General features: G+C 40.5%; 1 protein-coding gene across 1 annotated transcript in view; it reads right to left on the reverse strand.

Annotated features, from left to right (window-relative positions):
* FAT4 (FAT atypical cadherin 4) overlaps nucleotides 1–11,629 on the reverse strand; it is a 137,735-nt gene extending 126,106 nt beyond the window's left edge. The window contains exon 1 of the mRNA XM_014055687.2: nucleotides 6,338–11,629. Coding sequence (XP_013911162.2) covers nucleotides 6,338–11,629 — 5,292 coding nt within the window. The remainder of the gene's footprint in view (nucleotides 1–6,337) is intronic.
* Between the last annotated feature and the right edge of the window lie 10,035 nt (nucleotides 11,630–21,664).

Consider the following 21,664-nt stretch of genomic DNA (forward strand, 5'->3'; position numbering starts at 1 on the left):
GCCTTTTTACAAAAATGAAAACAGTCTATAATTGAAAAAAGACGTCTGTCATTTCAAAATGTTCTTTTTTCTCCCGTAAAACATGTCATTGAAAACTTACATTATTTTTCTGATGAACTTTAGTTGATATAACCTATTTTCCTGCTATAAATAACAACCTTTAATTATCTTGCCTCTTCACTCCTATAAACTGCCTTTTTTCTCCTTAGAGATTTATTTAAACACACAAATATATTTGTACAGACTTCAATCACATTACACATACAAACTCTCTCTCTCTCTCTCTCTCTCTCTCTCTCTCTCTCTCTCTCTCTCTCTCTCTCTCTCTCTCTCTCTCTCTCACACACACACACACACACACACACACACACACACACACACCAACACATGGGGCCACGATAAAGGAAAAAGAAATTATATATGGATTTCCAATCTAATTTAAAAAGATCCTATTTTATTAATGTTATTAGCCCTTTTTTCCATCTAAGGATGAAAGATGGACTAGAACTAACATATCTATGTTTTTTAAAATACAAAAGAAAACTAGATGGCGGCAGACTTTGGAGGTTCTGTACCACTTTGCTGCCATCTAGTGGAATATTTGATTTTGCAGCACAGATCAGAAAACCTTAGGTGGACACTATCTGGCTTCCAACTAAGATAACGGAAACTTCAAACAAAGGAAGTTTTGAAAATCTCTAACATACCAAACTTTCTCATGTTTGACAAAATATCCTTAAGAACCATATAAAACTCAAAAATTTCAATCAAAACGCTAATTTTTTTTAAAAAAAAAAACCTTTTCACCTTACCTCTATCTTACTGTATGGATTAATTTTCATAGGTTTTATCATATAATTGGAGAAAGTAAATGAGTCCTCTCAATATGATAGTCCAAAATAACAATGTCTAGTAATATCTTCCCTATGATATTGCTATGATTGGATTCTGGGCATCTCAGCAGTATAAAAGGAAAAACTGAAAGGAAAACTAAGTCACCCAGAAAGTATGCAAATAAGTTAATTTGTTGCTTCTCACTAATCAGAAATATGAAGTTTTCACTTTGAACTATGAATTGGGAAAGATACTAAACCTAAGGCTCCATAATCTGAGAAAAAATCCTGCTAAAGTCAAACTGTAATTCAGTTGTTGAGAATCTGACAATTTCATGAAAAAATGAACACATGTTGCAATTTACAGGTGAATGGAGCCTATATTGTGTAGGATTAAATCCCATTGAACTAAGTAAAGGAATCATGCTTTTATCTTATTGAACTGCTATTAATATTCCCCAAATATGCTAGTCTTTGCTATATTACTTTCCTTCCCCTTATTGAAGTTAACTTTAAAAAGTTCTAAAGTATTGGCACTAAGTGATGCTACTAGGAATGAAATGCTTTTTGTTGACCTTGGAAGGAAAGACTGTCCTATGCCTAGGACCCAGTAGAAACCAATCCAGATATAAACCGAAGGGAGGAAGCCAATAAACAATTGAGAAGTGAAGGCAATCTGGTCCACCTGTGGTGGAAATATTTCTTTTCTCATTCACACAGCATGAGGCTTCATGATGGATTACAGAAACACCAGTGGAGGAAATAAAATGGAGAAACAGACAGATCAACGGGGTATCTAAATTGTTATATGAAAACTCCAAGAAAAACATCTGTGTTAATTATTGCAGAGGACTTTTTAAAATTCAATCATTTTAATGAATCTCCTAGACCATCATAATAAATATTTAATTGTACACACTGTAAAGTTAGACCAGTAAGTTTTATGTAACTAAATTACACATGCCTTTACAGGGGCATATCTCAAGACTAAAGTTACCACAAAGACGGGGTACAAAAATTGACACAATAAATATAGTGATCATCCAGATTTTTGCAGTCCAGATATGGTAACTCTACATAGTATATTCAGTTTTACACAATTAAATTTTATTCAGTTGTTCATGAATAGATTCCATGACTTCTTCTAAATGTAGCATTCATTTTCTATTCCAAATAGAAAATATCTGGGCAGGGGGGGGGGAGAGGCAGGGAGGGAGGGAGGGAGATAGAGAGGGGGAGAAAGAGGGAGAGGGAAGGAGAGAGAGAAAGAGGGAAAGGGAGAGAGAGAAATGTCTTATGCTGATACTTACATTTCAAAATCAATGAAAGCACATATCACTTAAGTAATTGTTCTATATTTATCTTTGCCTAATAATTACAATAAAATATGTGGGAAATTAACAAAACATTCAATTGTGTGAAAAAAGAAGGATGCTCCAATACACCTTGCTAAACAAACCTAACACTTCTACTGTGTAAGCAGCTAAAGATAACTTTGAAATTCCTAAATGAGATAAGCTTTCTTCAGATGAGTTTAACCAAAATGTTTCTACAACTTAATATTATGGCCAAGTGTTTATTTAAAACATCATCAAAAATGTATCTTGTTAAAATAAAGATAGTACAACAATCAATTCCAGTTAATAAATGCTTGCCTAAATAAAATTGTAGAAGAATTATTCTAAATGGATTTGGGATGGAAAATGCACAAGAAAAAATTCTTGCATACATGTTACTGTGCCTATTTCATCAGGAAACATAAAGTTTTCTATTGTAGAATCTTTCAAGTCAATCCTGTTACTATATGGTTCCCCTGCTTTTAAAAAACGAATTTTAAGGCAAAAATCCTAAATCCTTGCCCAACTGAAAATAAATGATTATTTGACCCTTTATCCTAAAGCACACAGATCTTGGGAACCAAACCATGCATGAAATCCTAACCCTAACAGAGATTCTAAAATTGCATGCTTTTTCCTGGGACATCTTAAAAAATTCTTGATCAAATATTTCCCAATCAACGACTGATATAGGTCTTCATATCTCTTTCCTAATTTATAATCTATTGTGAAACATTCTTTTCTCATTAAGTATAGGTGCATCAGCAGTGTTAGTACCATGTGTAATCCAGGAACCAGTGGCTCCAGCAGCAACAATGGGTGGGTCTTTTCTTTTCTTTTTTCATACTGTACACCTTACTGTGAAGATGTTCAAAAAAAGCTACTGATACTGCCATTTACCTAAAATTAGTATCAGGCAGTTTCTCTTTTATCATAATATTGGAACCAGTTTTTTGAAAGTTAAATATCTTTCTAAATTGTACTCTAATTTCAAAACATGAAAAGTCAAACAAAGACTTTTTGGGGTTAAGAACTGCTAGTTTTATTACTGACAGAACATCAAGTGTTATAAAGACTTTTTGTTGCTACAAAAATATTAATTGAAATAGCTAACAATGAAACAATTATTAAGTGTATAAATTTGCAAAGGTAGACAGAAGATAGGGGAGATGATAGTTGTTAGATATGGCATGGGAAAATGACATTCCTTTGTAATAATTTGTGCAAAATTTATAGAATCAGCACATTTAGGCATATAAAAGCCGTGGTGTTGCAGTGGTTAGAATGCAATATCACAGGCTAACTCACTGCTCATTCCAGGAATTTAATTCTGTGAGGCCTAAGCCAGTGGTGTATTTAAAAAAATTTTTACTACCAGTTCTGTGGGCATGGCTTGCTGGGTATGATGTGGCAGGCATGGTGTGGCTTGGTAGCCGTGGCTTGTTGGCCATGGCAGGAAAAGGATACTGTAAAATATCCATTCTGACCCCACACCAGGGGAAGGATACTGAAAAATCCCCATTCCCTCCCAATCAGCTGGAACTTGGGATGCAGAGAATAGATGGGGCGGGGCCAGTCAGAAGTGGTATTTACCGGTTCTCCGAACTACTCAAAATTTCCACTACCGGTTCTCCTGAATTAGTCAGAAGCTGATGAAAACCACCTCTGGCCTAAGTCTTCCATCCTCCCAAGGTCGGTAAAATGAGGACCCAGATTGTTGGAGACAATACGCTGACTCTATAAAACTGCTTAGAGGGGGCTATGAAGTGATATATAAGTCTAGGTGCAACTGCTATTGCTATATTAGAAAAAGTCAGAAAATAAAAAATGAAATAAAAACCTATATGAGCTCCCTCTTGTTATATGTCAGTTTTAAAGTGGCACCTTTATCCATTTAATATATTATTAGGGTTTGGAATTCTATGCTATGCAAGTTAATGCAAGTATGCAAGCATGCAAGTCAATAGAACTTTGTTCTACAAAAGCATCACTGCCAATATAAAGTAAGCACAGTCTAGCACTAATAACAAATATTAGATTTGGGCATATACAATAAATTCATTTTTCCTATACAACTGTGTTTTTACTGTTACAATATAAAATACTGTACAAATAATGTAATTATTTTGCTCAAATCTTTTTTCCTTGCAATAATGTACTGTTTTCACAGGAATTTCTCAAATATTTCTGAAGCCTCACTTAATGAACTATTTGCTATACAATCATATAATTTCATTAAAATTCAAATAGGAAAACAAATTAATAATTCCATATAGTTCTATGAAATGTTAAACACCATTAAGTTCAATGGGACCAAGCTAATATGAATGGATGTAAAATTACAACCCATGCTGAAATTTAAAGTTTATTTTGCTTTAGCTGCCTTGGACTAAACTCGGGGATAAAGAAACCAGTTGGTGACATCCTTTTTTATAATATTATACAGTAGTATTCATTGAATATATAAAACATGGTAAGACTCCTTCCAGTAACAATAGTTATATTACTATTCGGTTAAAAATGCATTGATTTTTAATAAAATTATAAAATAAATAAGCCTTTAAGGACAAATTGAATTGCTTTAATTCAACATGAACTATATAAAATCTCCTTAGAATCAGACTTGATTTCTGGTGACTTCAATGACACATCTGGGAGGGAAAAAAACCAAGCATATACTAGGCAAAGGAAAAATGTAGTTCAGGCCTACCACAGTGTAAATAATTCTGTTATATGAGTTAATCAAGCAACGTATATCAGAATTCTGCAGCTTCAAATAGTTAATCAAGAATAATGTCATAACTGGTATGAAATTACTGCAGATAATAGCAAGTATGCTATTTCAATTTACTTACTTCAATTTAAAATACAGCATTTTTACAATCCAAAATAAAGTATGTTTATGAGGAGGTGAATTTCACGTGATCACTTAATTAAGTGAGACTATATGCTTAAGGTATTATTTCTTGGCTGCAATTTTTATACAGAACTCAATTCTGTTTGAGTTCAGAGCTCAAGTTCTTTACACCATAACAGAAGCCAATGAGTCACTCTCCACTTCCGGCATCCCCTGCTAACTGAGTGTTCCAAGTTTTTGTGAGCAAAAACACAAGCCAGAATACTATGCAGAAATGAGGGCTCAAACAATGTCAAGCGGAAAAAGAAAGCCCCCACCTTAGCTGGCATTGTATTTTCCCCAACAGACAAAGCAGGTTCTAGCTTAGGAAAGTCATGTAAACAAATATATGCATGATACAAATTGCCTATTAGGAACTTAATACAACATTTTGAAACAACAATAATAATAGCAATAATGTCCTTGTAATGTTTTGGAATCCATGTAGCCTGAATACGGGAGTAAAAAAAAAATCATTCTGCTATTCACCATTTGGCTTCTGTAACTCTCGTCCTCTCTGTATGTTTTTATAAAGCTGAATATTGGCAAGGCTAGAGAAATAGAAACTGGAAAGAATGGTGAAGGGAAACTCATTTGGAAGAACCAGCTAAGTTTCCCTGGGTCTCATCCAACACTGTATTATTGTAAAATGATTAAGAAGAAATGTCACAGTGTGTTACACCAAGCAATACACACACACACACACACACACACACACACACACACACACACACACACACACACATATATATATTAAGCTGATATCAACCCTAAAGCAAAAATTCTTTCCTCTAATTGCACTTTGCCTACACTTTGAAATATCAGGTATAAAACAGGTAATGCAAATTGCAGGACAATAGAAATAAAATAGGGAAAAAAGCCTTACACTTCATATTTATTGCTTAAATGAGTTGGTCAAACACAAAAATATTCAAATCCTATCCTTTATTTCAAATCTAGCAAAATATTTAGGGCAAGTACTAATTATGCAGAAAAATCTTTGCTCATATTGCATTCCACAAATTACTTCTAAAGTGTGACAATACCTTGCTAATTCTAAAGAAAATAACACTTCCAAGATTGAAAGTGTTTATTCAGAAGTCACAATGAATTCAGAGAAAATTAGTATTAATAAACACTGCACACAATGACAGTTTAAGATGATAAGAAAAAATAAACATCAATGTCGTATTTTGGAGATTAAAAGCCATACGGAAAGAGAGAGGACAAGGACAGGAAAGAAAAATAATGAAATAAGCAAAAATCTTTACCTCAGCTTTCTGGGTCCGAGGGGAAGCTGCAGATTTTTCAATGGCATAAACATCCACCAGATACAGGCGTGCTCCCTGCTCTCTGTCCAAAACAGCAGCAGTCTGAATCACCCCAGTGTGGCGGCCAATAGTAAAGAGGCGGCCAAACTTTTTGTCCTCACAACGAACTGATACAATGAAATATTCCACTACAGTTTCTGGCCCTCCAGGACTAGCTGCTTCAATGGATAGCACATTTGTCCCAATAGGTTCGCCTTCTTTTAAAATGGTAATATATTTTGGTTGAGTGAAAATAGGACCATCAAGTCCTTGTAGAATTACAGTCATCTCAGTGGTTGATTTTCTTCTCTCAGGGCCAAGGTCTGTGGCTGAAATGATGAAGCTGTACATAAGCTGGGATGACACTAAAGCTGATGACACTCTCAGTTCTCCGCTGTAGCGATCCAGAATAAATATGTCTGTGACCCCATTAATTATTTCATATTCAACCTCCCCATTTGCTCCTTCATCAGGATCGGCAGCCACAATTGTAGTTAGGACTGTACCTATTACAACAGAAGGTTCTACAGCCAGAGCATTTGGTGATACAAAAGTTGGAACATTGTCATTTTGGTCAGTTATAAGAACTGTCACATTCTTCAAAGCAAATCTTCTAGATTCGATAGGCACAGCCTGATCCATGGCTTTGACTGTTAATTCAAAAAGATTAGCAAATTCACGGTCTATTTCAGCACTTGTATATATTGTCCCTTTGACTTCATCTATACGGAAATGGTTTCCCCTTGGCATCTGCTGGATGATTGTATATGCCAACTGCCCATTAATATCTGCATCAGGATCATGTGCCACTACAGAAATGACCAAGGTCCCAATAGGAATGTTTTCAACAATAGACTTAAATATGTCTCCAGCTGGAAACACGGGTGGGTTGTCATTATAATCCCTGACATATATTACAACTGACATAGTAGAAGACCGAGGAGGCCTCCCTTTGTCTTTTGCTGTTATGTTTAGTTTATACAATGACTGTGTTTCAAAATCCAACTTTTTTGAAAGGAAAATACTGGCTGTATTAGGACTGATGCTAAATGTTCCATGATTATTCGTTCCTATAATACTATAATTAAGGTCAGCATTGTCACCTGAATCTGAGTCTGTAGCAGTGGCTGAAGTTACAAGTTCACCAATTCTCATGTTTTCCAAGATATCAACAAATAAAACAGTTTTAGGGAATGAAGGACTGTTGTCATTTTCATCCAACACATTGATGTTCAGCATGGAAAGGGAGCTAAGGGGAACTGTCCCAGAATCCACTGCTTGGATAGTAAGTGAGTAAAATGCAATAGCTTCATGGTCCAATTTCCCAATTAAAGTCACCTGGCCAGTGCCAGTATCTATCGCAAACTGGTTTTCTTCATTTCCTTCAATTATAGAATAGTGGATTAGTCCATTATTACCTTCATCGACATCTGAAGCAGAAACTCTTAAAACTTGTGTTAGGTTTGGGGCTAATTCTGATATTGTTGCTTGGTACAGTTCTTTCAAAAACTTTGGTGCATTATCATTTATGTCCTTCAAGTATACCTGCACTATTGCCTGATCTCTTAAAGGCTTTGGCAACCCTTGATCTACTGCAATAACAGTAAGTGTAAATACAGCAGCTCCCCTTTGTCTCATCAGGGATTCTCTGTCCAACTGATGAGTACTTGTTATTTCCCCACTTAGAGCATTCAATTCAAAATCAGGCTGCATGTGTTCAAACAAATATCTGACTTCTCCATTAGATCCACAATCTTTGTCCACAGCACTTATTTTACCTACAAAGGATTCACCTTTCTGTTCCTCTTCATAATAAAAAACATAATTGGTGCTGTTAAACAGTGGTCTATTGTCATTTACATCTTGCAGAATAACAGTAACATTTACCATGGCACTGAGTGGTTCTACTGCTCTGTCAGAAGCCTCAACCAGAAGTGTGTATCTGTCCTGAACTTCACGGTCTAGTTCACTTTTTATGTACAGCTGGCCATCTGGAAATATGCCAAAAGCATCTCCTGTATTTCCTTCAATTATGTTGTAAGCTATTTCACCATTTGTACCTGAATCCTTGTCAGAAGCATGCACACTAAAAAATCTGGAATTCACAGACTCCAGTTCAGAAATAATGACTTCATAAGAAAGCTGGTCAAATACTGGTGGATTGTCATTTACATCATGAACAAAGACAGTTAAAATGAAACTAGAGGAACGTTCTGGAACTCCCAAATCAGAGGCCATAATGTCCACTTGATAAGACCCATCATTTACATCAAGAAGCCCTGTCAAACTGATAGCACCACTTTGTTCATCAATACTAAACAGATTTTTAGGATTTTGCTTCAGGCTGTAAGCAACCATGCCATTTGCACCTTCATCGGGGTCAACAGCTTTGGCTTGGAAAATGGTATGCCCCGTATTCCAATTTTCAACCACATTCACACTTTCTACTGCATGAAGAAAGTGGGGTGAATTGTCATTTAAATCTCTAACTGTTATATTAACCAGAGCATCTCCAGTTATTGTTCCACCACTGGCCACGACTTTCAGGTGGTAAAATGCTTGCTCTTCCCTGTCAATAATACTAGCAGTTGTGATCAAGCCAGTCATTTTGTTAATTTCAAACATACCCTTTTGGTCACCTGTAGTGATCAGATATGTGATGTTGATGTTGAGATCCATAGTATGGGCAGAAACACTGCCAACATGGTAACCCAGAGCAACATTTTCAAACACCACAAAGCTATAGATTTCCTGGGTGAATATTGGGGGGTTATCCTGAGTGTCCAAAACAGTGACTGTAACTATGGCCTCATTCTGTGACTGCAAATTGCCACTATCACTGGCTACTACTTGTAATTGGTAAGCAGTTTTTTCCTCTCTGTCTAGGGTGGTTTTTGTGGTGATGACCCCTGTCTGACTATGAATTTGAAACCTGGAAGTATCTCCTGCTGAAATACTATACCTAAGTCTGCCATTGAGTCCAAGATCTGGATCACTAGCAGACACAGTGACAACATAGCTGCCTGCAGGTTCATTTTCTTGGACGTGAGCAAAATACTGGATAGGGTAGAATAAGGGGCTGTTATCATTCACATCAAGCAAGCTCACATTGACCAGAGCCACTGAAGAGAGAGCAGGATTGCCCAGATCAGTGGCCAGGACGTGCAGTGAGTAGTGTTCTTGTTCTTCCCTGTCTAACTGTGAGATTGTGCTAAGTCTACCTGAAACAGGATCCAAGCAAAAGGCTCCCCAGCTAACTATTGGAAAACCACCTGAATTTCCCCCAATTTCGCTCTCTTGCAAGACAAATCTCACAGTCCCATTGTCACCCAAGTCACCATCTACAGCAGTGAGGACTAGCAACTCAGTTCCCGGAGGTGTATTCTCTGCTATTGAAACATGATATCCATCTGGCTTACTAAATTGAGGCCTTTCATCATTAACATCCAGGATATTCACTACGAGTTTTGCAAAGGAAATTTTAGGTTGCACACCCTGATCACGGGCACTAATGTTCAGCACCACCTGTGAAACTATTTCCCGGTCCAGCCCACCAGATGCTGCCATGCCTTGACCAGAGATACCTAGCAGAGATGTAGTCATGACAGTATCAACACTCTTAGTAGTAACTAGGCCACTGTGTTCACTAATACAAAACCAACCCAACTCATTTCCAGAAACTATGCTGTACTTCAGGTTGGCATTAAGACCAGAATCATGATCTGTAGCACTTAAGCCCTGTACATAGCTGCCTGGTGGTACTTCCTCACTAATATTGACTTGATATACTGACTGCCCAAAAACAGGTGGGTGATCATTGATATCGTTGACAAAGATGACAAGGCTGGCCACAGAAGAGCGGCTCACTGGGGCAGGAGAAGCTCCATCTGGACTCAGAGAAGAAGGGATTGAATCAGGTGATGGAGGAGAACTTCCAAAGTTGTCCATCACAGCCACGGTGAGATTATAAGTGGGAATGCGTTCTCGGTCAAGAGCAGCTGCCACTTTGATAAGACTGAGATTGGGTACTTTGCTGCTCTGGACCTCAAAATGGCGCTGTTCATTCCCACCCAAGATGGATACAGAAATATTCCCATTAGCTGCTGGTGAATCAGCATCACTCACAGTCAGCAATGCCACAACTGTGCCAGGGGCTGCATTCTCATCTACAGAGGCAAAACGAGAAGTGGCTGGGAAATAGCGAAATTTGACCCTTGGCTCATTATCATTCACATCAAGCAGGTGGATTAGCGCTTCAGCACGGCCATTTAAAGCTGGTACTCCATGGTCAATAGCCTGAACTGTTAGTGAGTACTGCCGTTGAGATTCATAGTCCAGAACCTCCCGGATACGGATGACCCCACTTTCAGGGTCCACCTCAAAAGGAAGTATCCCACTTCCATCTCCTCCAGTACTCTCTGCCCTTTCCAGATGATACTGGATGTCAGCATTGGTGCCCTCATCAGCATCTGCTGCCGTCACCTGAAGAATACTGGCCCCAACTGGTGCATCCTCAGGCACTCGAGCTTGGTAGAGAGTCTGGCTAAAAACAGGTGGGTTGTCATTGATATCCTGAACAGTGACATTGACTTGTAGGAATCCATGTCTCTGAGGTTCCCCTTTGTCATCTACCTGCACCAGAAGCTGATAGGCAGAAGTAGCTTCCCTATCCAGCCCACCACGAGAGACCAAGTGCAGGAAGGCCCCCTCTCCACTAGGATTAAGAGTGATGTTAAGTCGGAATCTGCCCTCTTCATTGCCATCCACAATGCGGTAAGAGCTGTGGTCTACCCCATTGGTCCCACTGTCTGCATCAGTAGCTGTGTCCAAGATAAGCTGTCGGCCGCTACCTGTGTCCTCCTTGAAAGTCACCACAATAGAAGGATCTGGGAAGACAGGTGCATTGTCGTTGAGGTCAAGCACCACGATGCGCACTTCACTCGGGTATGTCGGCTGGCTAGAAAGCACCACAAGGTCCATTACATCATTGGTCAGGCTCTCACGGTCAATAGTGGCAAGTGTGTGGAGATCTCCCGATGTAGCATTGATGGAGAAAAGAGCATGGTGCTCACTTAAGCGATAGGTGAAGCCCCGACGGGTGACAATGGAACCTATCCACGTACCTGGTGGCTGCTCTTCCAACACCTTGAAAAGCTGCCTGGGCTCAGTGGAGGCACGAAGCGGCAGCAGCAGGAAGATCACAAGGCAGGGGAGCAAAGTAGAAGAGGCGCTGCCCGCCCCCCAGCAGCCCATGGTGCAGGTGAGGGGCAACGTGGGAAAGTGAAGCAAATCCGTCTAACAGCCACAATCCAGGTCAGCAAGCCAACCCAGCAAGGCGGAAAGTCCAGCGAGCGTCGGGCAAGCAACGTCAATCCACATTACCAGGAGCGCTCAGGTGGAAGAGAAGGGCTGTCAACGCCTCCGCCACCGCGGGCATCTCTCGCCCTCTCTCTCTCCGCTGCATACGAAGATCAGCACAAGGCGAAGAGTCGGCGGAGGGTCCAGGAGCCGCCGCCGCCGCTGCCTCCTAATGAGAGGCAGGCGGATCCCAGTTCCCCTCCTCAAGCTACTTGTGCGGGCGGGGAACGTTTGCATGCCCGACAACCCTCCGCAGGCCCCCGAGGTCGGTGCAAAAGGACGGGGAGACGGTTCCCTTCCACAAAACGCCCGGTGAGTGGGAGAGTATTTGAGCGGAGTTCCCTCCTGCCTCCCGGCTTTGCTGGCGGGCAACTGAAAGCGCCTTCCAAAGGGGAAAAGAAACAGTTCCTCCTTCACTTACGGGCTGCCGCTGCCGCTGCCGCTTGCTCCTTCGCTTTCTTTTCTCTTGCCCCGTCCTGCCGAAGCTTGAGTGGCCGCCGCCGCCGGAAGACTTTGGGGCAGTCCAGGCTGCTGCCGGGCATTGTTAAACAAAAGTTCTCGCCCTCGGCTAAAGCGAGCCGCTCCTCCTCCGTCCCTCCTTCGGCGCACCCGCTCGGGTCCAGGCTGGGCTCTGACAGCGAGCCACTTTTGCAAATTCGCTGAGCTCAGCGTTTTCTGGGCGGGGGTGGGGGGAGAGTGTGAAAAAAGAAGGAAGGAAGGAAAGAAAGAAAGTGAAGGGCAGGGATGTGAGAGAGCCAGACAGAAAGGAAGCATGAAGCGGGGAAGGGAAGCAACCGGTCCTTTACTCTGTTAAAATCAGTTGCCCACTTTTGTAATTCCGAAGGTTTGCCTTGGAAGACATTAAACGCACCCTCTCGTTCCGGCGTCGCGAGCCCCCTCGGACCCTCGGAGGAGCTATTTGATTCCGCGGGAAGAAAAGAAAGGAGGGGCGGGGGGAGCCTCCTGCCCGCACAAACCGCACAGCAGCGAGACAGGCAGAAACTTTGTACGGCACTCATTCAGCTCTTCCCTCTTTACTTTCAGAGGCGACTGCCCCCCTCCCCCTGCGGGTCCGCGCGCTATCTTCATCTCCGCCTCCAATTGGTCTGTCATCTCCCACCCCGCCCACCTTTCTTTTCATTGAGTCGGAGTAAATCGAGTCTCCGCCTCTTCATCGCCTGCCTTCGAAAAGCTCTCCCCCTTTTTTTTACCTGAGCCCCAATGGCTCTACAAGGGTGTCAATCAAAGAAATTGGCAGTCGGGGGTGGTGTGGGCACGATGCGGGGACAGAGAAATCTGGTCTGCTAGGCTTTTTTTCCTTTTTTTTTTTCTTTTTTTGGCAGAAGCGGGGCCGGGAAGCTGGGGAGTCTGTCCGCGTCCCTGCTTAGATGTCAGCTTTGTGCAGAGGGTGAGAGAAAGGAAAGGATGGGGGATGGGCTAAATCCACTTTGAATGACGGTAATCAACAATAAGTCCGAAAGGGATTATTAAGCAAGCATGTCTGGGAAGGGGCGACGCGAATTTAACTTTAACTATTTCCTCTCCGTTGGAAGAGGGTGGGTTGCTTTAAAAGACCTCGCAGGACCCGCGCGAGAATAAAAAGTTCGGCCGAAATTGCTTTCTTGCGCAGCAATAACATGTTTTGCCTAAACTGTTGGTTCCAGAGATGTAGGATTTCAGTTCCCATCATCCATTCCGTGCATACCCTTCTGTTCGTCTTTTTTTTTTCCTTTTTTTTTGCTGAGGACGAGGACCAGTGCTTTAGGGAGGGAGAGAAAGTGGTGCGTCCTGCCTTTGGTGGAGAGGTCTCCAGTTATTCACAGTTCCCAGCAGGTCCAGTTAAAAAAAGAAAAATCAGAAGGCAATGGCTATAGTTCCCTCTAAAATCTGGGCAAGGAACCGTTAGTAATAAAGACTATCTTCTTTCTTATGAGGTGCTGCAGTTTGGTTTTTTCCAGGTAAGGGCCGGTAAAGAAGAAGACATCAGGCAATCTTCAAAAGCTTCTTTGGTGGCTCATACTCTTCACAGCCTATTCTCCCACATTCTTCTGCTCAGGAGGTGAAATGTGTGTTGGGAGGCCAGGATCCACACAAGTGAAGAGAGAGGATGGATGATGCTTTGGTCGCTGTGCCTTCAAGTGGGTGGCCCAACAGCAGGTGTGATGCCAAAGAACAGCTGCTGGTGGCATTTGAGCACTCCCTCTTTCCCACAGTGCCACTCAGTGGGAGAGTAGAATAAATAAATGTTTTAAAATGCACCTGCTCTTTTGATTGTCATTTGACCCCTAAGGACAGAACTAGCTTTAATGAATGGCAGGAATTTCCACCATGCTCTGTGGGGAGATAGCAGGTAAAGAGCAGCCTTGATTGCTCCTTTAGTAGGGAAGGGAAGGCATGGGGTCAGTACTGTTGTTCCCCCAACTCTGGTGTGGCTACTACTGCTCCAAAGCAGCTGATAAGAAAGCTGCACGTTTAAATCCCTTTGTTTCATGAGGAAAGATTTAAGCGTACATGAACTCTCTACCAAACCAATCTGACTAAAAATCCTCCTTTAGCTGGTTCATATACTGTCTCTCTTATTACTTTGTGATTTATGAAGTTGAGCTCAACTGAAAGCAGAGAATACAAATGAGCTAAAAGACTGGACTTCAACCAAACATAGATATGGAAGAGTATCAGGAAATCATGTATAAATTTCCAGATGGGTTGTTGATCATTGTTTAGTGAAGTTGGTGACCAATATTATTGTGTGGGTGTTCACACTTCTCCACCATTTTTGGAAACTACAAGTATTTTTACAATTATAATTGAAATAAGGTAGGTGTGTGTGTGTGTGTGTGTTAAAGTTTAGAGGGCAAAAATAAAAATAAAAAATGGAAAATATACTGGACTTGAGGATTAGCTTTACAAGAATAAGAATAAATAAACTTATTAAATAAAAAAATGCTGTTGTGGAGTAAATTTTCAAAGGAACCCTAACGTGAATTGAAGGGGAGAGAGAATTGGCATCAGTCTGACAGAGTCTGTTAGGAGTACAGTCAGCAGCCACAACATACATCACAGGAGATGATAACAGGCAGAATTGGCCCAGAATCTTCTGATAAATGATTCACTGTTATAATTCCCCACATGAAAATTGTTCTTTTTTTCCCCCTTGCAGTTTCCTTCTTCCTTCCAGTTTATTGGGACTTTTTTTTTTAAACAAGTGGGACAATAATAGAATGAGAGCAATCTGGTTGCTATTTTCTGGAATGGGACTTTTTATTTAGAAAAACACAGTCAAATCAGCAATTGTAAGCTAGATAGAAATAAAGTTTCATTGGTTTTCAACTTCTTTGCAGACATGAATGCACAGGATTTGGTGCTCAGCAACTCAATAGCAGGCAAAGAGCTCCCCCTGGTGTTCTTTTATACTATTAAAGCCCAGGATTTCATTTTTTCAACTGTCCTTTGCAGTGTGTGTGTGTGTGTGTGTGTGTGTTGTGTAAAATATTAATAACATTTATTTGTAGTTGCCTTGGACAAAATTAGTGGAAGGATACATAATTTTGAGAAGGTATCAAATGTATTCAATCAGTGGCATAGGCATCCATGGAGCAGTTGACCAAAGTATGGCAACATCATGACCCAATTTTTGTGATTTACATATTTGGACTGATATGACAAAAGTATGAAAGGCCAAGACCTCTGTTAGTGTGACACCAGATTGATCATTTTCTTTTCAATGTAGTTGACACCTGTGGCCCCTGGTTCCTGAAGAAATTTCATATTTCTGACTTTGAAACGTCAAGCTCAATAAATAAATAAACAAAATCAGGAAGCATCAGCAAATTAAATATCTAAATAAATGCAAATGCTAGTAAAATAAATATTTGTGAAGCATTTGGCTTTTTCACGTGTAAAGATGCAGGATTGTAATGTCTAGATAGATTATTTATGAACGGAAGAAAAAAAACTTCAGCCAAATTAACCCAAGTTATATCTTTAATTTAATCAAATCAATATCAATAAGAATAAATAGCATTAACTTCCATATAATTCTTCATCCACCTTCTCATGTATTTGGAAGGGGCCATACAAACAGGAACACACATGAAATTATTAGTTACTTAAATGGCTAAATGTCTTCTTAAATGTATTTAGAAAAACTACCACCACATAAGTAGTTATACTCCTCTTTTTATAATACCTAATCCTCTTATCTGTGTTGGCTCAATGTTTTTGTTATTTTGTTATTTTGAAATGTTGTTAAATTTTATTACACATAATGAAATATGTATGTCATTTTCTGTTTCCTTTAATCTTAGCTATCCTGTTCAGGATTTTGTTATCTATGAATGTGATAAGCGTTTCCTGCCTTTCATTGTCCAAAGGAATTTAAAAATAACATTCCACTTTGGAGCATAACATTCCTCCTTAGACTCTTGTGTAGAAGCATATACAGTATGTTGCTCCTTAAGAGGTGGTAATGTTCCATCAGTCTTTATAAGCAGAACGATACTACTGTTTTAAGCTAGGAGGGCTCTGAGCTTGTAAAGACCCATGAAAGCAAAAAGTTACAAGCGGTGGATCTTCCAAGAGTGGCAGTTGAAAAGGCTCTTGAGGTAAGATTCTCTATCCACAGAGAAGTGATAAAAGGAAACTACCACTAAATAAGAAAATATAGAGCCAATTATGCCTCATAGTGTACTGATGCAGCAAGTTCTGGTCAAAGAGTTTTCAACTAGGTTTTAGAAGCAAAAAACCAAAACATTTATGGAGCTCCCTCCCACCACTATCTTCTATTATTTAGCTAGCATGCAGTAATAAACTTATAACTGGTTCAAGAATTAAAATTATTTTTTTTGTATCTTTCACTCTGAGTAGGTCTATAAATCTTTGTTAATGGAAAAAAATTCTTTCTGCCAATAAAAAATGTGCAACAGCAAAGAATATGTTAAAAGAACCCCTGTTCTTTAAGTTATCAAAAATTGTTGCCTATAAATTGATGGTCGACTCCATTCATTATTAGAGAATTTCTAAAAGATTAAAACTTAATAAAAACACCAGTATTCACTTTTGCAGGAGACAAATCTGAATAGAATATGAATTTACGTTCTGGAGATGCCCACCTGATTGCTAAAGTTTATAAAATGTTATTTAACATAAATCTGGAAGATGAAACACTGTATGATAAAATGGACAAAAAATGTTATAACATAATGTTAGACCAAAGGGAGAACATATGGACCAATGGTTTAAAATTTATTTTGAATTACAATTTAAAAGAACACCTTTATAAAATGATGTTTTGCTGGTATTTGATTCTGGATTGGTGAAAATGTATAGAGGGACTTCTAACAAGTGCTGGAAATGTAATCAAATTCCAGGTGTATTTTAAATGTCTTGAAAGTATGCTAAATTATATTAGATAAATATAATGACAATGCAGAAAATATTTAAAATACATGTTTAAGGAAACTGAAGCTTTTCTTATACATAATATAGACAAATCGACTGAAAAACAGCTTGGGATTTAAAGATTAGTTTTACCTGTGTATGTGTGTATGTGAGAGAGAGAGATTAATTTTACCATTGGGCAGGCTTCAGATGACCTAAATATTGTATTTTAAATATTTTATGCATTGTCATTATTATATTTAACCAATATTATATATCTTATATTAACCCAATGGTTATTAACCCTCATCTTCAAAATAAATCCCTCTATTAACCTATATTGTTGTATTTGTATTGTGTTGTATTTAACATGCAGAAAGTCCACAAATAGCTTCCAATCTTTTACAAACTTGTCTAACCCATTGTCCCTAATCAATGTAATTAATTTCACAATCTCTGCTAATTCAATAATTTTAAAGTCCACTCTCTATCCGTCGGCATTCCTTTTCCTTCTAATCCTTAGCATAAACAATCCTCGCACTCTAGAGTTACCATGTAGAGAAACAACATCCCAAACTGTTTTTCAATAAATTTGTCTATACTATCTAGAAGAAAGGCTTCAGATTTCCTTAATATTTTATTTAAATATTCTGTGCATTACCATTATTATATTTATCTAATACAGTAATTAAGAATACTTATTAAGTTATATGATAAAATACACCTGGAATTTGATTGCATTTCGAGCATTTGTTGGAAGTCCCTTTATATCAGGGGTGTCAAGCTCAAGACCCCCGAGATGGCTCGGCCCATGGGGTGCTTAGATCTCACCCTCAGGCTTGCCCTGGAAACAGCGAAGGACTGAGCCGCAGTCCTTCTGCCAGCAAAAACGGATATTAGGAGGGCCATACATGGCCAAAAACGGAGCTCAGGAGTCTGTTTTTGCTGGTGGAGCACTTGGGCCACCACAGGCACTCTTGACATGAGTGACATTGAGCTGCCCATACCCTCTCTGGCCATACCTACCCCAGCCCCCCAAGGTTAAACACAACCCTGATGCTGCCATCAACGAAATTGAGTTTGACACGCCTTCTCTCTCCCTCTCTCTCTCTTTCTCTCTCATCTATCTATCTATCTATCTATCTATCTATCTATCTATCTATCTATATAGAATTTTCATAGATTTGGATTTATTTTCATTTTGATTTAATTATTTCATGTGACATTGCATTGGAATTGAGCTGTGTCGTTTACCATAGCGTTCATTTCGTGAGTATAGTATATTTGGAACAGTTTGGCCTCTCTCCAGCTTCATCCCGACAGTCCCTTTATATGTGTGGCTGGGCTGTGGCCGCACCCTTTCCCCTTTCTGCCCCTCCTCCAACGAGCTCCAGCCATTTCCGCCAAGGGGAGGTGAAGCCCTTTGGCCTCCCCTCCCCTCTCTCCCCTCCCCTCCTGCTGGGCCTTTGCTGTCTGCAGCGGGGTGGTGCTTGCGCCATCCCTGGGCCCCCACCCTTAAGACAGCCTCCCCCCGCCCAGCCAGCGGAGCTCCAGAGGAGGTGGAGGTGGAGTGTCTCCTCAGCCCGGCCGGCTGTGTGTGCTCTCCAACCCCCCTCACAGCAAGCCAGCTATGGCCTCGCCAAGATGGCTCCAACAGGGCGGTGGCCACAGTGTCAGCCTGAGGCGCAGCGGGGCTGGGGCAGCCGCTGGGTGCCCTGTGAAGTGGCTGCAGCAGAGGCACCATCTCTGGATGAGCCTGCGGCCAGCGGGGGCTGCCTCATAGCCGCGTCGCCAGGGGTGGCTCCTTCCTCCTCCTCCTCCTCCTCCTGCTCCTCAGGCGACACTGGCCGCCTTCTCTCACCACCACCATTGAGGGAAGCCTGGTCCGGGGCGGCGGCCGCCTCCTCCTCTTCTCCTCCTCAACCCAGCTGGGGCGGCACCAGAGGGAGGTGTCGTCATCATCGGTGGTGGCAACAGGCCTTCCTCCCACTGGCCCCAATGCAGCAGCAGCCGCAAGAGCACCAGCAGCAGCCTGATTCAGCAGCGGAGGCGTGGGAGAGGAAGAACATGGTGCAGCCCACAATGCTGCCTTGGAGGGCCAGCAGCAGTAAGTAAGTAAGTAAGTAAGATCTTTATTATGGTCAAAGACCAGCAATGTACATTTGTCTTTACACTATATTAAAAATACTAACATTAAAATATAATTAAAAGTATTTACATTAAAAGTGGATAATAACATTATGGTCCAAAGATTGTTGAAGATATGTCCAGATAATTGGTACAAGATGGTACTATACTGTAGCCAATTTTTTTCTTATGGACATTGCAGCAGCACAGAACTTTGCCACTGCATACGTGGTAACCAGGTTAGTGTCCTGGAGGAGGAAGCCTAGATAAACATTGTCTTCCCTCCCTGGCAATCTCTCTAATAAGGGGAGAATATATGCAGACCTACAAGCTCTGTATAGCTCGCAGTGTAATAGTACATGTGAATTATCTTCCACTTCTCCTTTACCACATATACAAATGCAATCGGCTATAGGTGTTCTCTTATACCTGACCTGGAGGAGTGCTGAAGGAAGAATGTTAAATCTGGCTCTGAAGAAAGCTATTCTTTGTTTTGGGGAGATCAGGTCATTTAGATATCTTGCCGATTCCCACACACCCTGTTTGATTCTGTCCCTGCTGTGGAAAGGCAACCTATTTAGTTCTTCTTGGAATTCCATGTTCCTCATTCTATTGATTACTACTTGCTTTGCTTGCTCAAAGCCTAGGGACATTAAGAATAATGGTGAAAGCCCATAAGAGCCCAGCTTGTGATCAATTGCTTGTTTCCAGGGGGAAGAGAAATTGTCAGTCAACACTAGTGAGGACAGTCCTTCTGGAAAGAAATGCATTTTAAGCCAATAAATGACCATCATCTTCCAGGCTCTTACTTGAATTTGAGGCATGCCTGTCTCAATTCTTAACTGGGCATTTGGAGTTCCATTGGGTGCAGCTAAGATGGCTCACAGAAATTTTGTTTGAATGGTTTCTAACAAGTCTCTCTTTTCAAGCATTCCTGTTTGTGCCCCGTAAAGAATTTGTGCCAATGTTTTGGCCTCAAAAGGTTTTAAGGCAGCACGTACTAACTGACCTCCACCTGTATAAAAGAAATGTTTGATTGCATTTGAGGACCTAATGGCTACTTGCAATGTGTGATCCAAGTGTGCCTTCCTTGTCCCTAGCAAGTGGAAAACCACACCAAGGTATCTAAATGTTCTCACCTGTTCCAAACTATAACCTTCTATTTGCCAGGAGTATTGGCTTGGTCTTTTAGAAAAAACTATTTTTTTTTTTATCGAAGTTAAGGACCAGTTTGTTTTGCCTGCAATAGCCGAGTGTTGCCCTAATTGCTCTCTTCAGTCCTATGGGGGTTTGTGAAATGATAGCGGCATCATCAGCATATAAGGAGAATTGGCACTTTGCGTTGTGCTAGGTTAGGAGGATGGAAATTGGGGTTCTGTAAGAGATCAATTAGGGGATTAATATAGAAGTAGAAGAGGGAGGGGGACAGGATGCAACCCTGCCGTACCCCTTTTTGTACCCTTACTGAGCTGGTTAAACTCCCTTGGGGATTGCACCTCACTTTCAGGGTGGAATTGGCATACAATTTTTGCATGAGGAAGAGGAGGCGTTTATCGATAGTGGTGCATTTTAACTTCTCCCAGAGGGTGATCCTGGATATTGAATTGAAGGCCTGTTTAAAATCCAGGAAGGCCACAAAAAGAGAGGATTTTTTTTATGTGTGTATTTTTGTACTAAATGGTGGAGTACCAAGATATGATCCAACGTCGATCTTCCTTCTCTAAAACCGGCTTGTTCGTCTTTGATTATCCCCCCCTGAAATTAGCCAATCTTGAAGTTTATAATTTAGGTGTTTGTCATACAGTTTACTAATAACACTTAGAAGACTAATGGGTCTGTAGTTGCCTGGGTCATTTCTATTCCCTTTTTTATAAATTGGTATGATAATTGCTACTCCCCAATCTCTATATGGCCTGTATTGTCTATAAATATAAACAGTGATGCTAAAAGTGGAGCCCACCAACTGGCATTCTTTTTTATTATTTCTGGCAGGACATTATCAGCTCCAGGTGCCTTATTAGCCTTTAGGGCTCCAATCAACCGGGATATCTCTTCTGGTGTAACAGGGGGCCAGTGAGGAGTGTGGTCCAAACTAGCTTGGCTCTCCTTGGTTACATAGTCAGGATCTGTATAAAGCTCCCTAAAGTACTCTTCCCAGGCATGAATTGGAACCTGATTTGTAGGGGAGGTTTTCCCAGTCCCCTGGTGATGTACCAAAAAAGGGATGTATTTTTTGTCCTGACTGCTGTAATTAGTCTATGCCAAGACTCCTTCAGGGCCGCACTTTTCTTTTCTTTTAGAAGGTTCTTATATTGTGCTTTCAGCTGCTTTAAGTAGTAAGTGTGCTCCTCGGAGGGGGCACCTTTAGTTTTCTTGTATTCTTCATTATATATCTTTTTTACTTGAACACGATCTCTATCAAAC

The sequence above is a fragment of the Thamnophis sirtalis genome, unplaced genomic scaffold (assembly GCF_051295495.1).
Source record: "Thamnophis sirtalis isolate CommonGarterSnake01/CBP01778 unplaced genomic scaffold, rThaSir2_p1.2 scaffold_10, whole genome shotgun sequence".
In the NCBI taxonomy this organism is placed as follows: domain Eukaryota; kingdom Metazoa; phylum Chordata; class Lepidosauria; order Squamata; family Natricidae; genus Thamnophis; species Thamnophis sirtalis.